The sequence below is a fragment of the Lingula anatina genome, chromosome 10 (genome assembly GCF_051362555.1).
Source record: "Lingula anatina isolate TDL-2025a chromosome 10, LinAna3.0, whole genome shotgun sequence".
NCBI classification, from domain to species: Eukaryota; Metazoa; Brachiopoda; class Lingulata; order Lingulida; family Lingulidae; genus Lingula; species Lingula anatina.
In genome coordinates, this window is record NC_141776.1 from 16,996,819 (window position 1) to 17,014,183 (window position 17,365).

At 36.9% G+C, this 17,365-nt stretch overlaps 1 protein-coding gene across 1 annotated transcript in view; it reads right to left on the reverse strand.

Annotated features, from left to right (window-relative positions):
- LOC106177184 (uncharacterized) overlaps positions 1-17,365 on the reverse strand; it is a 53,502-nt gene that overhangs the window by 21,114 nt on the left and 15,023 nt on the right. Inside the window, exons 4-7 of the mRNA XM_013559886.3 lie at positions 10,821-10,955; positions 10,453-10,497; positions 1,949-2,011; positions 1,560-1,682 (exon numbers count right to left, since the gene is read on the reverse strand). Of these exons, the coding sequence (XP_013415340.2) occupies positions 1,560-1,682; positions 1,949-2,011; positions 10,453-10,497; positions 10,821-10,955 (366 nt within the window). The remainder of the gene's footprint in view (positions 1-1,559; positions 1,683-1,948; positions 2,012-10,452; positions 10,498-10,820; positions 10,956-17,365) is intronic.

A 17,365-nucleotide genomic window follows, 5' to 3' on the forward strand; every position in this document is an offset into this window, starting at 1 on the left:
CTCAGTATATCGGTTAATCTCTAAAGGGTCCAGTCCATTTGCCCACTAAATGTTGACACCCACACAGAAATAAAATGAATCAAATTCTATCAGCTCAATCTTTTGTTCCTAAAAAAACGATAAAATCTTTTCAATTCAAATTTTCTGGAATAGGAGGTGCTGAATGTTTATAGCTTACAAACAAGATTGTTATCTGCAATGGAGTTTGAAATATTGCATTATCTCTCTCAGGGCCACACTCCCATTACTGACAGCCGACAGAAAAACGGTAATCAATACTTTGAAGGAAATTCTTCAGATTATTTAAGTTTATGATCACTAGTGCCCTATTTGACTGGATTTTGTCTACTGGAAATAGGCACATTGTAGACTTCTGTCCTGATAACTTTCTGAGCCAGTTTGTACAGAGCCGGAATGAAGAAAGATTTAATACAGATTAGCTGTTACCTGGGGCTTAAATTCAAGCCCATTTTCATCAAATTTAACCAAAGGATAAACAAAACTAGATGATATTTATATACAGCAACTGATAGGGGAAAACTCCCATCCAGTTTATCAGAATTGTTTCAGGTGCTAATTATTCATCATACTCAATGCACCTTCAAAATCTGATGGTACATATTCAGTTTCTTTGTGTCCCCAAATCTGAATCAAATCACATTTTGATTTTAAGGAAATTGTCCATTTGCATATGGCAGCACAGGAATGGGTCCAAACACAAGCAAAATATGCACTAAATCATCGTAACAGACACGTTTGATCACGGTCTTTGAAATGACAAAGCTGCCTATCAAACTAATGTAATCCTATACGAGTTCAAGCTCAGTGGCTCATTGTAACAGCATGCCAGCCTCTAATAGATACGTCTCACCACTGACACCCTGACATTTTAACATGTACAAATACCGTAACAGAATATGTTTGCATGACTTCTTTTTCTTGGATCTGTCAAATAGTAAAAAAAATTAGTCACACCCTTTCATTTTTTTCTTTTTTTCTCATTTTGCTGACTGATTTATTTTCATCTAAATAAGAAATCTGTTCAACATGTTAAGCTGACTGTTTCAGAGAGCATTCACAACAACAATGTTGATCAGCTGACTAACAGATCCCCTGATCAAATATGGCCAACCCACTTGAAACCCCCCCAATGGACACTGAATAGATTCCCCACAGGGATTATGCAGCTAGGTTTCAAGTGGGCCAGCAATATTTGAACCACAGATTTTTTAGTTTAGAAATCAACTCTGTTGTGAATACAGCCTTACATAAGCGCCAGGCTGGTAAGCTGTGAATTGCCCCATTCACAACAGCAGACTAACAAGTCCGCAGGTCAAATATGGCCGATCCACTTAAATGCTTCCCCATTGGAATCTATTCAGTGTCTAATAGCGCATTAGAGGGCAATCTTTTTAGTGTGTTGCCATATCTGACCCGCTGACCAGTTAGTCTAATGTTCTGAATGCAGTCAATATCTCCAAGTAGTCCAATAGAGAGAACTTTACCAGTGGACCTGAAAAGGGTTACATAACAGAAGCACTGCTGAAGTGACAACATACCTTAGCTCCTTTGATTCCCCTGTCCACTATGGCTGGTTCACCTTTCTGTCCTCTGGCTCCTGGAAATCCTGGTGGACCCTCTGGGCCAACATCTCCTGGAAGACCAGGCAGACCTGGCTCTCCCTAGCATAAGATACTAATATTAAGGTGTATGGAATAAAGTGGTAAATTGTCTTATCGGTTTTGTGTGAGAATTAGGCTGTTTTATTGAGGAATGACAATCTTTTAAAACAACTTTTCATTCTTTATATTTTTCAATGATTGTGTTTTTAAGAACTTGTCTCAATTTTATGGTAAGTCATTTTCAGAAATCAGATCATCAGATGACATCATGACACACATACATTTTTACCTTGCAGCCATTTGGCCATGGGTTTGTTTATACTTACCATACTGCCATTACAACCATCCAACCCTGGAATTCCTCTTGGACCCTGAGAACCATGGAGACCCTGAAATACAGAACAAACACATATGATTTCATTGCTCACCCATGTTATTTCTCCATGTTCCAATAGATAAATGGAGTCAGCAGTTTTCAATCATCTAATATATTAGAGTATATTCTTAACCATGAAATCCAAACATGTTGCTGTCTAACACACATCTGAGTCAAAAGTAACAATCCAGGTGTTCAGTTAATAACTTTACACTTAAAGAAACAAGATACATCTAAAACAGAAAACATTATGTCAAGGAAAATTCAATACAGACTGTAGGACATAATGTCTATTAATATTCAGAAAAAAACGTGCTCAAATATATCCATATAGTTCTATATAGTCCAACAATACCAGGAAGATATTTACACAGAATGAAGAAGGCTGAGCAAGGTTTCTACTTGTACCCCTCACATTGACTTAAAACGATATATCCCAGCGGGCAAATCAACATTGAATCAATGTTGAATCAACGTTGAAACTATGTTGATATGACGTTGACTATGAAAGTTGACTCAACGTTGAACCATCAAGGTTGAATCAACATTGAGGTATCAAGGTTGACGGTCAACGTTGAAACTATGTTGATATGATGTTGACTATGAAAGTTGACTCAACATTGAACCATCAAGGTTGAATCAACCTTGAGGTATCAATGTTGAATCAACGTTGACGGTCAACGTTGAAACTATGTTGATATGACGTTGACTATGAAAGTTGACTCAACGTTGAACCATCAAGGTTGAATCAACCTTGAGGTATCAATGTTGAATCAACGTTGACGGTCAACGTTGAAACTATGTTGATATGACGTTGACTATGAAAGTTGACTCAACGTTGAACCATCAAGGTTGAATCAACCTTGAACCATCAATACCTCAATGTTGAATCAATGTTGAAATAAAGTTGAATTTGAAAATTGAATTAACGTTGATATATCAATTAGGCTATCAGGATATTTGATTGAAATTTGCCTGATGGCTGAAGGTGTTCTCCATGATCAAGCATTTCTTGAAATAAAAAGACTCAGATCTGAAAAGGGGGGGAAATTAGGAAAATTACCTACAAAAAAAGGTAATTTCGGAAGAAAAGGGGGGGGGGTCCAGACCCCGGGACCGGGACCAGTTTGATGCTCAGTGTAACGGACCAAAACAGCCCGAACATAAAAAAACACAAACAACAACTACTAGTAACTTAACTATGAATATAATATATTACAAACAATGAACATACACTACATACACTAACTACATGTAATCCTATCATGTTGCATAAACTTTAACATTTGTCAAATACAGTTAAATTCTAACAGATTCGTAGACAGTTAAGTTTTGAAGACGCAATGTCACAGTTTTACGAGTCCTTTTCTGTTAAACGTTCCTCCTGATAGTGTGGGGTTTTGAAGACGCAATGTCACCGTTTTCCATGTCCTTATCTGTTGAACGATCCTCCTGATAGTGTGGTGTTTTGAAGACGCAATGTCACCGTTTTCCATGTCCTTGTCTGTTGAACGATCCTCCTGATAGTGTGGCCTCACAAAGTACTGTTAATAAAGTACAGTTTTTGTACTGTAAAAGTGTTACACACTGTCCACACTCACGTGTTGCATCAGATCATGTTATCCCGAGTCTCGCACTTAATAACAGTCCCGCACTTCATTTACATTATACAAGTATGCAGGCACATACGGTAATTACTCATAAAAATTAAACAACAAATTAGCTTTACTAAAATAATTATAACGTCACATCAGGTAGTTAAGATAATTAAAAGAATACAAAAACAAAGGGTCACCAGTCTAATTTTTTTCTCACAGCTAACTTAAATTTCCAGAAAAACAGGCATTTTTGGCTTTTTCAAGCTTTTTCTTCAACCTTGAGTAAAATTTTGTCAATTTGCCATAAAGTAAGATTGGTGACCCTATGTTTTTTTTCTTTTTCTTAAAGATAACCTGTGGAAAGTTAAAAAAAAAAAACTGACGACCGCTTTTTTCACAAAATTAATTTTAATGAAAATGGGGTAAAACCAGCGTTTCATGAGGGGTAATTACCCCTATGCATACCTTTCTAGTGAGATAATCATTTAAAACTATTATCAAGGTTATGATTAAGGTTATAAAGTTAAGGTTGGCCCAATGTTGAGATATAGTTGATATGTCAACATTGACAAAGGGTTTACAAACACAGGTTGATTCAATGTTGAAATCCTGTTGATCTATCAACATTGAAAACTGATTGACAAAGAAAGGTAAAATCAATCTTTGAGACCCTGTTGATCTATCAACATTGACAATTGGTTGACAAGAAAAGGTTGATTCAATGTTGAAATCCTGTTGATCTATCAACATTGAAAATTGATTGACAAAGAAAGGTTAAATCAATGTTGAGACCCTGTTGATCTATCAACATTGACAATTGGTTGACAAGAAAAGGTTGATTCAATGTTGAAATCTTGTTGATTTATCAATATTGATGGATCAATATCATCTCAACCTATCCTCAATGTTGAATCAACGTTGAGTGCCCGCTGGGATACCACTAATACCAGCACCAACGGATTCATATCAAACTTTCCCCCTCTATCTGTAAACTATAGTTGTGTGAGAAGATGCCGGTTTTCCCTTGACGGTACTGTCGCTTAAAAGGTATTTCCTGAAGAGAGTGTTTTAGGATGAATGAACAAACAATTGAGATCTAGGGGCAGTCAAGAGAAGAGGAGCAATCTTGAAGATGGTTATCATGGGAACTATTTCTCCTTATGTCCATATAACGATCCCAAGAATATTGCACAGATGTAAGATGTTAATCATCTTCTGTGCAGTACATCAACAAAATATGAGACTAATCAGCATTGGTCCCATTGACATTTAACATGTGTCTGCAACTGTTTCAATTAAGTTTTTCATTTCAAGATGATCCCAAGAAAAGTGGTTTGAATTTCTAACAGGTATGAGTCAGAGAAGCTTCAAGTTGTCACCATGGGGTCCTTAGTCCTTACTGGTTCATTCCTCTTGTAAGGTTCAGAGACAGTACATTTCCATATCTGTCAAACTAAATTTGATACCAGAGAGAATGAAATATTTTTTGTCCTGTCATTCATTGATAGGGGGAAAACTATTTGGTTGCATCTTCAACAATATAATATGGTATACAGACTTTGCTTTCTTTTCTATCGAACACACACACACACATCAACCCTTCGACCCTACTCCCCATCTCTCTCTCTCTCTCTCTCTCTCTCTCTCTCTCTCTCTCTCTGTGTTTGCCAAAATAGCACATTTACTATCTCTCCCAATTAAAGAACCTCCAACTAATTCCACACATTCTCTGCTGCCTCTTCCAGGGATACCCACAATGCATGTCTAATTGAATGTGAAGTGTTCTGCAGCACAAGTGGTGTTCTCCCATCAAAAGGTGTTCAAAGCCCCACAGGCTGAGAGATAAAGGTGCACTCTGTCCCTGCAGAGTATTTGCCTGGAAGTATCTTGCTAAAATAAACACAAGCCATTGGATGTCTGCTTGAATCCTCATGTACATGTCTGGAAACTTTACAATTATCTTTTCATATCTTTAAAAAATTGCACATTTACATTTTTTTTTCGTATTTCAGTTATTATGTAAAGCCATTTGTTTTGTCAGTTTATATATATTCAAGTATGAGTATGCATGCATGTCTTTCCATTTGTTTCTAATAATAAGAAAATTATCACATTTTCCCCTGTATGAAACTTAATGCATGGTTCTTCCAGAAACTAACATGGAATCTCTCAGGCCTAAGACTGGCTTTTGTTCTAGAAACTGGCACAGAAAAATCATATTACCAAAACCGGATAAAGACTTTTAGCAAAAGTCATCATTTACAATAATGTCTGAGAACCCCAGCAGATTACGTAGCAGGGAATAAATAAACTTAAATGTCACTTTTATTCCACACTTAAGTATATTTTTCTTAACCACATGGTTAAAGGCTAAACCCTTTTTCTCCCAAATCTGCTTACGGTAATAACTCACCAATTTGAAACACCACACTTATTCTGATAAACATCATTATTTCAAGATTTATAATGCATCCACTCTTACTCACGAAAATATTCTGACTCAAAATGGACCCACTAATGAGAATTTCAATTATGAAATATTAGGGAATAATAAAAATCAGAATAAAGTTTAAGGAGAAATAATCAAAACATTAGGTTAAAATTTAGTGGGACACCTACCCTAAGCAACTCTGAACTCATTTGAGACAAATGCTCTGACTCACTAAGCTTTATTTAACTTTCAGAAAGTGCACTTTTTCTTATAATTGCAATTCACAACATAATTACTGAATATATATATCATAATACACTCTAGCCTGAAATATCATACTAACAATAAATATCTGATTTCAGTGAAATCCCCTGCACACTATTCAAGGATATTGCGAGTCCAAAGAATATCTGATGATTGATATTAGAGTAGGGCATTTAATTTCAGGTAATGCAATAGATAAAATAGGCTTTTTAAATTATGATAGGAAGCACAACTTAGAGCTACAATGAATTAAGATTAAATATATCTGATTAAGTACTAAAAATGAAATGATATGAAAATTAAATTTTTGAAAGCTCTCAGTATTTGAATTACAGTTAAATTTGAGATAGTGTTTGAACAACACCCCCCCCCCCCCCCCCAAGTCATCCCTTTCCCAACACTACTCCCTAAATTTAGAAACTTGTCTGGCTGGCTGGCCTGCTTGGCCATTTGTTGAACTGTGATTTCAGTTGCAAACGGAAGCCAACCAAAACCAAACTACCCATACCATCAGATCTGCACAGGAGGATGAAATTGAATTAATAGGAGAAGGCTGTACAAATGCCTTCTATGCTTTTTTTTCAGGAAATATAGACCAAATCTCTCAGTGTTTTTATACCATTGCTGTCTAGACCCTGATTCATACCATATGTAACTTCAGGTCAGATATATATGCAATTAGGCAAATTCACACAAAGTGAACCTGACCCTGAACTGGACTGGTGCAGATATTCATTCATAAGAAAAGACTTGACTGCATTACCTCAAGCATAAACCACAACATTAACAGCTTACAGTATACATTATTTTAATGAAGGAGAGAGTTGAACTGGAAGCATCAGGGAAGAGTTCCAGTAATGCTGCACTTCCTTCCAAATAAAGGAAATACTGAAATTTGCATATGTACTCTCTGCAAGAGGTGATACAATCAACTTTTCACCTTCTACTAGAGGTAGTTCAGTCATCCTTCAAACAACATATTTCAGCTAAATGTGATGTAAAATATCAATGCCAGTGCTTACAAAAGCATTTTTAGCAATTCAAACCCCTAAAAGCTGAAACCCTTGTAACTCTTGGACTTGTGTGAACTTTCTATGTTAGTCAGCACTAATGAGAGCCACTGTGAAATAACCCGGCCAGTTTATGTGAACTATTAACAGTTAACTGCCTACGCTATCAACTGGCTTGTAAAAAGACATTGAAACTGAGTGACGATTGGAAAAAAATAAGAATTGTGAAATGGAAGAAAAAAGAAAATTGAGAAATTAGGAAGAAACACGATAGTCAATCCAAATTGGAAGACACAGTTAGAATGAGAAAAATTGCTGGGTGCTGACTCCTAACATATAATTTTTACATAAGCACCAATCTTTTTTTTTTTTTTCAATGACAACAGCAATACGATTGTTCAGGACCATCTATTCTGTTTCCATGTTTTCACTTTGAAAAAGAGCAAAACTTCAAATGAATTATCAAACCAGTCAAGCATTGAACTCATGTGTCAGTAATCAGTACTGGTGAAGGCAACTCAGTGCATTGCTAATGGTTCATTACTGCCTGGATTTGGGGCATGGAATTTTGATGAAGCTTGCCTGCTATCAGAATCCAACAGATTTCTTGCGTAACCCATTTCCAGGGTGGAGCATTTCCTGTCCCTAGCTCTGAGTTGCCCCAAGTTCCACAGAAACCTGAGAACCAGCCTCTGCCATTGCATGTAATTTGGCTCAGAAATACAAGGTATGTTGCAAGAGAAGGAGCTTATATAACCTCATTCCCAGATGAAGATGTTCTTGACAGACATTAAAACATTAATAAACAACAATATCAGCTGTTGATAGAAGAAAATCACTTTAACTCTTCCAACACTATACAGCTGATGAAATTCTTCTCCATCTTCCTTACTTACAGTATGTTGTATCTGAGCTAGCCAGAGTTTCAAAGCCCATATTGGGCCATCTCCTTCATTTTCAAATGTCCATACAAAAGTATGCTTGTGCCCAATGGGCACTTACATTTGGAGGTTTCAAAATGAAGAAGCTGGCATGCACTGGACCTGTAACTTTGGGTACACTGAGCCACAGATCATTGGAAATGGCAAAGCAAGCTGGGGGTAGAGGTCAGCTTTCAGATATCTCTGAAACGCAGGTTGGACTACTCCACACAGGACTTCCAAAAAGAAGTATTCATCCCTTGCAGTACATGGCCAGAGTGCATTACCTGGCATGGACAGATATTGCCTATATTGTACTGCAGCCAGGTTTTGTACTGTTACCGTTTCAGAACACTTCCTCAACCAAATTCCAATGAGTAATATCAATACCCCCTCCCCCATTCACAGTCCATTTAAAATTGATCTGGTCTGTAAAGCTAACATTACCCTTGACTATACCATGCAATAGCCTGGAAACAGGTTATAAGTTACACAATAATGACATATGGATGACTTTTACCAATAACAGCTGCCAAAAATTAATCTTACTTAACTTGTAGAAAGTGGCAAATTAAGGATCACGGAGCCTACACTGTCAGAGACTGTAACCTTATTTTCTTTTAATCTGTGCTTTCTTAATAAAACTATACAGACAGTGCCTTGGCATGTGGTTGTGTATATGTTGGGTAAATCACTCTTGAATAGCAACATGTGATTTAGCCCCCCCCCCCCCCCCCACCACTGAACAACAGGACTTATTTCCTCCTGCTTTTTTATTCTGTCCCTCTTTAGAGAAAAGTCAAAGCTTTCCATACTATCTATATTTAACCTCCTCTCATATAACTCAATGTTTTTACACATGCTTCTGACTGTCACTTTTCAACTCTTTCACTTGAGCAGAAAAGCTTAAATCAGGGCTCAAAATTCAAAGGCATGGCTAATCAGCTCAGCGAGTACAACTTGTTGCAATCGCACCCAGTTTAAAAGGACACAATATACTGTTTCTTGTTTTTCGTTAGAAGGGAACTGAACTTTGCATGTAGAAGAAGTTGAGATGGGGCAATGCCCAATGCATCAACTGAAGCGAAAATGTAAAACTAGTTGAGTTTTAAGAGTTCTAATAAAATGAAATGCTTTTGTGGAAGGGGTACAGGTGTGTGTGTGTGTGTGTGTGTGTGTGTGTGTGTGTGTGTGTGTGTACATGTATGATTGTGTGTGTGCATGCCTGCAAGTGTATGCACACGCGCGCGCGTGTGTACGTGATTGTGCATGGATGTGTGTGCATGCCTGCATGTGTGTGTGTGATTGTTTGTGTGTGTGTGTGTGTGTGATTGTTTGTGTGTGATTGTTTGTGTGTGTGTGTGTGTGTGTGTGTGTGTGTGTGCGTGTGCATAAATAAGTCTGTGTGTGTCTACATGACTAATAACGCAATCCACGGTGTCTGCTTCCTTAAAGCATGTACTAGTAAAGGAACACATGCAGCTTTGGTGCCAACAGTAATTGACAGAACTTTTCAATTTCACTGGTAACTATGAGCTTCTACACCCCAAAAATTGCAGACGTCCAACAAGTTTTTTTATATACATGTACTGGTCAGCACATGGAGCATGCCCCTCCTAAACCAATAAACTGACCTTGGTGATAAAATTCCATCTAGCCACAGCAGATATATCTATGAGCAATCTAATATCAAAGAGTGGAAGTACTTTCAGTAACTAAATCTCTCACTCATGCCTTTGCTATGTCAGTGGAAGGAACTTAAACAGTAATATTCTCTACAGGTATACTGCATACTACTTTCTACATTGAGCAGTACACTTTTCTGTATCCCCCTCCCAACAACAAAATGTAATTACATGGTAGGACCAGTCCAATGTATTCAAAACAGAAAAGTGCAGTGCATGATGTGAAAAAGACCACTACATGTTATGTGAGCACACAATTCTCAATCAAATTCCACTGGAGAACAGACATGACAGCCAGGCATGTATAGATGTTTGAAAATTAAGAAGCTGGTTGCTCTTAAACCTAGGCTAACTATTAGTATAGCTCTTGGTGGTTCATTTTACAGACTAAATACAAAACTCTTCCATTTCTTTGACAATGTGTCAAGGGAGATTGGAGTAGAAACCTTGTTCATGGGGTTTAACATTCAGAAAAAAGGAGGAAATTTCCTTGACATGGAAAAAACGATGGAATAAAACATTCCAGCCTCTATTTGTGATACTTACTGGAATTCCATTGACTCCTGGGAAACCTGGCATTCCTATCTTGCCCTAAAATATCAAAATATTTTGGTAAAATAATTGTATCCATCACATGTCTGCATATAAGTTATAATTTATGACTGAACATCCTTTATAACTCTGAATTTCTTTAAAATTTGTTCAGGTTCAAATGGAAAACTTGTGACAAAGCCAAATTATACACAACCAAAGCACTATCACAAGGAGACCTGCATGACGTAATGCAGTCAACAACATAGCTTTACATAACGCATTTGGCATTAACATACACCCTCACTTCAGGTGCCTTAACTGGAAACCTGCCTCCATCAAGATAAGCTCCATCAAGGTAAACATCTTTGTCCATCACTTACCCTATCACCTTTAGGTCCTGTAGGGCCTTGTCTTCCTGCGTCTCCCTTCTCTCCCTTAGGTCCTGTTAGACCCTGAGGGCCCTCCATGCCCTGGTATCCCTGCTCTCCTATTGGACCTGTGGGGCCAGGGGCACCCTGGAGTTATAAATTGATACAATATTGATACAATATTGATAAACTTTGATATTATTTTGATATAATATTGAAATTATATTGATACAATGTTGACATTATATACTGATACAATATTGACACAATATTGAAACAATGCTGACAAATATTAATACATTACTAATATTACATTGACAAAATACTAATATCATATTGCAATATTATATATTGATACAACATTGACAAATATTAATACAATAATGGTTTTAAACATTCATCAAAATTAACATACATTTAGATAACACTGATGTTTTATAGTGATACAAAGCCTTTTAAATATATTTGGATCAGAGGAATGAATTGCCTAACATCATTCTAACACCAGAGACCATTTATATGTCAAATGAACAATTTAATATCTGATAATATTATTTTTTTATATGAAGACCCAAAATAACAATGTTTGACACAATTAAGTTGTACCAAAAATATACCTGACTGAAAAAGCTTCAACAATGTGTAGCCTCCCCCCCCCCCACCTCTTAACCCTCTTTATCAACTCCACCTGCCCGCCTATCTCATAAATGTGCCTACGCCCAACTGCACCGAGTTCCCTCCTAATGATTTCTGTGGCAATGTTATTGTTGCTCTTTAGTTATATGGTGTTAGCAGTGTGGTCCCTATGTGGCTAAACTGCCTCAGCTGTGATAACACCCCAGCACTTTATGAATGGAGGTGTGTGTGTGTGTGTGTGTGTGTGTGTGTGTGTGTGTGTGTTGTGTATGTGTGTTGTACACTAACATGCATGCTTGTGTTATATGAACTAATATATGAACTAATCATAATCAACTTGCAGATTGAAAAGTGCAACCAGCCCTGAGGTAAGTTGACATAGTTTGATAGGAGACACAAATTAAGACGTACAAAAAACAAACAGACACCCAAGTTTCACTGCCCTCATAAATTTCATCCCAGGGAAAGTTATACGAGGACAGAGGATGTGTAAGAGGAGAGGAAAAATCCTACTTGCAACTCTATATGACCTTTCTAAAAATCTTCAATAAATATTTTTTCCACTCTGACATATCCGGGATATACTTCCAGGAAGGCCGTGTAACCTCCATCAGAATATATGAAATTTATTCGAAACATGTAGAAGAGGATATTCATTCACCTGAAAATTTTCTTTCATCTATTCATATTTTATTCGAACAAATTTAAGATGTATTTCTTTAGCAGGTTTTTTTAATATGCCACATGTATTAAAACGCAAAAGAGACATTTTCTGGAATCCCCCCCTATCCCCATTTCTGTAATTCCTTCAAATTAACCTGTAATGCAGCCAATGGTTGCTAACATATTTATTCTCCTTCAAAATAAGTGTAAAAACCAAAGAAAAGACACATTTGTTATATTTGATAATAATTAATTTTCTTAGTGGTAATGTTGAGTCACCAGGACGACCCAGGATAAGAGCATCAATTGAGGTATTTTTCAACCAAAACCTGGCTCATAACCATATCAGTGAAGACGGTTGAACTGGACAGAGCCCAGCTGTACCAGGTACATGGATGAGCACCAGGAATTCCTTCCCTGTCAGTACCCGCCTTCTCCTGGTCTTTGATGTTTTTATCACCGCCAGGTGAACCAATGGTCAACAGGGCAAAGGGAGGTTTCTCTCTTTCTAATATATTAGACACTGCTCTTGGAAGATGAAAAATGGTGGTTCGCAATACTGAGCAATGCTCAACAATTTCAGATGCCACCATGGTTCTAAAAATTATATAAATGATAATTTTAGTCATTGGGTAATAAGGGACGAAGAGTCTACCTCTCTGCTGTATCTTGTGTATGAGGAGTCTGCTCTATCTTAAACAAACCATTCTAGGGATTTCAGTGAATATCCTGTCAATAAATATGGTGCCAACAAATTTCATGATCTTATTTCATATAAGCAGAAATGACAGCTTCTTTTTTCATCCTTTATCACTAATCTTATCATAAGAAATTGGCCATACCTGGCCAATGGATCCGTCAAAACCACCACCATAGCAAAAGTGCCCTCAGCCAATGCTAAATCTGCACCCTGACTCCGCATAATTTCCAAACATTTTTATTTCAGATGCATGCTTTTAACAGCAACAAACTGTTCAATCTGGATGAAAAAGTATTTATTGAACACCTCCAATGGATTGTTTTCTCTGCAGCAAAATCCTCCTCATTTCCCAGACACACTAAAATAATTGCATAAACAGTTTGGAAATTCCTCCAAAAAAAAAAAAAAAAAAAAAAGAGGTAAGTTGTGTTAGCAAGAAGCTAACAGGGCCTCAGCAAAGGTGAGATTATTACTGCCTGGGGTCTGTTTATTTGACTTAGAAGTCAGTAGTCAATTACCTGCCATTAATCCCTGGAAAACACCACATTCCTGGAATCTGTATATTCACTGTGTTTAAATGCCACACCCTATCCCATAATGTTTTTTGGGGCCCATGTTTCTAATGTGTACTGAACACAGAGACGAAACCCTCCAGGGCAACTGGGTATTTTTGACAGATTATTACACTTTTGTTTTAGCTTCTAGAGACCAACATTTTTTCTTCCTAAACAGTAGCAACCTATCAACCCATCTTTTCAAACATTACGAATTTTACAGGACTTAAAATGATGAACTTGGTTATTAGGTGGGTTTCTAGATGTCACTCTACCAGTGAAACATATCTTTAAAAACAAAATCAGCTATTCACGTCCCAGACCAAAATAAAAATCTTCTTATAACCTTCTCAGATATGCCACTGACATAGGCCATATTTATAATCTTAGGTTGCGTTCACATTTGCAGTTGAAGCTATCTTACCAGGTGGGTAGTTTGAACCAACTGTGTGTACTTGCGCTGAATGCCATCAGATTTATAGATTAACACGCCTCCTGCGGGCGTTGAGTAGAAAACAGAAAAGCTAGTGAATATCACGAGTATGTTGGGCACAAATGGAAGCATGTTAATCTGATTGCATTCAGCCGGAGTCTCCACAAAGCTAGTACAAACTACTTAGTACGATACCTTCCTTGTGAACACACCTTTAAGGGGCTCATGGAGGAGACCCTCCCTTCCAACAGTAAAGCATCTTAGCAATATCATCCATCTTAATAGATTCCGTTTGATGTTACACCTCTTAATGCACTGTAAACTCCTTTCTTATCTCAAATAAATGAATTTCAATTAATAGACTAAAGGATTAATTGCAGTTCACAGAGGCACTTATCTCCAGCAGTAAATTAATGTCCTATATCTTATCTCCTTTGTTTATATTACTTAACATTAGCTAATGTACAGGTGTGATCTGTACTAGGTTTTGAAACATACAAAAGGATTTACATCCATTTTAACAAATTTATCTTATAGTATCTGTTTCTATTTATTTATGATTCCTTTTTTTTTCAGAGGGGCTTTCAAGTATTATATGAAAAATATTTTAGATGCAAAAAGGAGACTACTTTAAGACAGATCCCCAATACAATTTACTCTTTTATTTGAAACTTCAAGGTTTTTTTAAATAAAATAGTTCAAGAAACAGCAGTCATATCTGAGAGCCCATAACTAGAACTGCACTGCAATAGCACCTTCCTGACTGACATGTTGCACTCCAAGAGCTTGGCCAGTGAAAAGATAAAATGCCATCTATTAAGAATCATTTAAGTCAGATGTTTTCACTGGTTTGCTTTATAATAAATCTAGACTGGTTGGTTTTTAGTAAAATTATCCAAATACTAATTAATTTTTTATATCTTTGGAAAAGCCGGTTTTACTTTACTGAATATTCCTAAATTACGTGTTTTTTTATTTATCTTATTTCTTTCTATTTCATGTATTTATATTTAAGTTTTGATCAAGAAGTTTAATAGTTATACTTGTTCAAAAGGCTCACATGGAGTAGCAGGCTGTATTTAATTTAAATGTAAAAGCTACAAAGAGTAAATGGCTCCAGTCTAATGCATACTAAGTGCAGCAATTTCTTTTAACAGTTGACTGAAACCTCCACAATAAAAACAGCTTTGTTTTATATACAAAGAAGCCATGTTTATCTAATTCTAATTGAATTGAATGTACAAAATTTGCACCAGGTGGATTGCCATTACCTTTAAAACAAAAACATATTCTACTCCATGCTTCATGAATGTATATTAAATAGCATCAATGATGACCAAAAATGTCTTCCCCCCCCCCTCCTTCTGATTTCTTTTTTTTTTTTTTTTCAATTCATGACGAAGAAATGTGTAAACTTCATGCAAAAATAGTTTGATCTGTACAGAATCTAAATATGCCTCATTAACATAACACAAGAACACTTTTTTTTCTTTAAAAATGTTATTGTGCTGGCCAAGCTCCCCAACTGTTATATGTTGTGATACGAAGGGAGGTCTGAACACAAAAATGACTGACTTGATAAAAACTTTGAAAATCAAAAATCCAAGGAAATGAACTTTCAAATCATTACAAAGCCATCAAAAGGAAAATAGAAGCAATATCTGCAGTACTATAAAAAAATACTTTCCACAAACGACTGCCAAGGTACCTCTCTTTGCTTTCACTATTGACTTTGACCTGTGTATACACAATCTCTGGGACTTATGTTCATTGAGGCACTGTTTTGATCCTTCAATCTTCATTTCCTTTGCCAGAAACATAAAAGCACAAGCCAACTTATCAAAGTTTGAGGTTGTAGAGAAACTGGAAAGGGGGAGGGGGGGGGGAGGGGGGTCTTCTCCTAAAAATGTGGACCTTTTTAAACCCTTTAATTAACCCAACTAAAGAAATGGCACTAAGTCAAATACTGGTTCAGAGTGGACCTTTTTTGAACAGAAAGAGAGTTCTTCTCTCCCCCCCCCCCCCCCCGAACCCCCCCTTCCTACAGTGAATAACATCAAAATTGTACCCTTACATAATTCACAATTAACCTTCTTTTGCACTGTCAGCTATTGCCCTATGTTTTAAATCTAATCCAGTGCCAAAGTTCAGAGAGGCAGTGTTCTTGGTTTTCTACAAAAGCATGTCTGAGAAGTATATAACTGACTGAGGCTTTGATCAAAGACAGACAATGACGACAGAAATACAGAGCTGTCTGAGCTATATAACTTCATGGGAGGAATTCCTTTGAACTTGAGTCTTTTTTTTTCTCCTTGCTTTAAAAACTTGCATAAGGAAGACAGAAGAGGAGAAAGTTTCAATATAAACAGCATGAGATAAAAGGTTCCTACAAGAATGTTTCCATCTTAACAGCATGACAAAAAGTTACTAAAATGTTCATCCCCAAAGATAAATATACAGCAGGATGTGTCAACTATGACAATAAACAAATGTATTATCAACCTAATTCTGTTTTACACTTTGGGAATTAAACTAGGTATAAGATTCCATCAGGGATCTGACCTCGGACAAAACCTTAGAGCGCATTCAGAACAGTGGACTAACAGATCCACGGACCAAACATGGCGACCCACTAAAGAGCTTGATGCTTAATTCCCGATTTTAGACACTGAATTGATTCCCCCCAGGGATTACACAACAAGCATTCAAGTGGTTCAGTCATACTTGATTAGCAGATCAGATTAGAATATAAATGATTAGTCCGCCGTTCTGAATGCACTCTAAGATTACAATGAGAATGGTCACAAAATGATTTAGACCTAACATAAGCTCATCCAGCAATCTACTTCTCATTGCCATGCCCATCCTAGGACAATGAACATGGTAATGTGGAATAAGACCCCTTATGTCGTGTTTCCAGAAAAGATGGGTCAGCCAAACTCGGTACCCATTCATTTCTGCAATCTGGCTTATTGTGCTAAGCTCAACACAAGAAACCAATATCACCCCAGATGCCTAATATAAATTCCAATGGCTAAATGTGGTACAACTGAGAGATTAGATTTGCTTTCTATGATGGACCTATCCAAATCAGTCGGCCTCGCTGGGGTAGGTCATATCAAGATAGTCCGTCCCATCTTGAGTGGAAACACACCATCTGACTGCACTAGAACAACTTTTTTAAGTGTTCATTGTTATTCTTTCCAGCAATTAATAAAGAAGAGGCAGTCAAAACACAGCCTGGTATCAAAGGTTACATTCCCATTGATAAAGTTGTGTCCCACCTTTATGTCAGCTGTGGTAATATTGCCTCTCACAACAGGGTACAATGGCAAGAGTTCTACAGGGAGTTATAAACAACATGTGCCTGAACTATTGGTCAGGCCACATAGCAATGAGTATGGTCAGTTTTATTGAGCCACTGTTAGCTTATGATAATCACAACATTGTCTTTATGACTTTGCATATTTGAACCACACAAGTAACCAAAGATCTCGTAATTGGAATCACTCAACCAATGAATGCTTCATTCAAAAGATATGTAATGAGAAAGTGGACCTTATCAAAAATT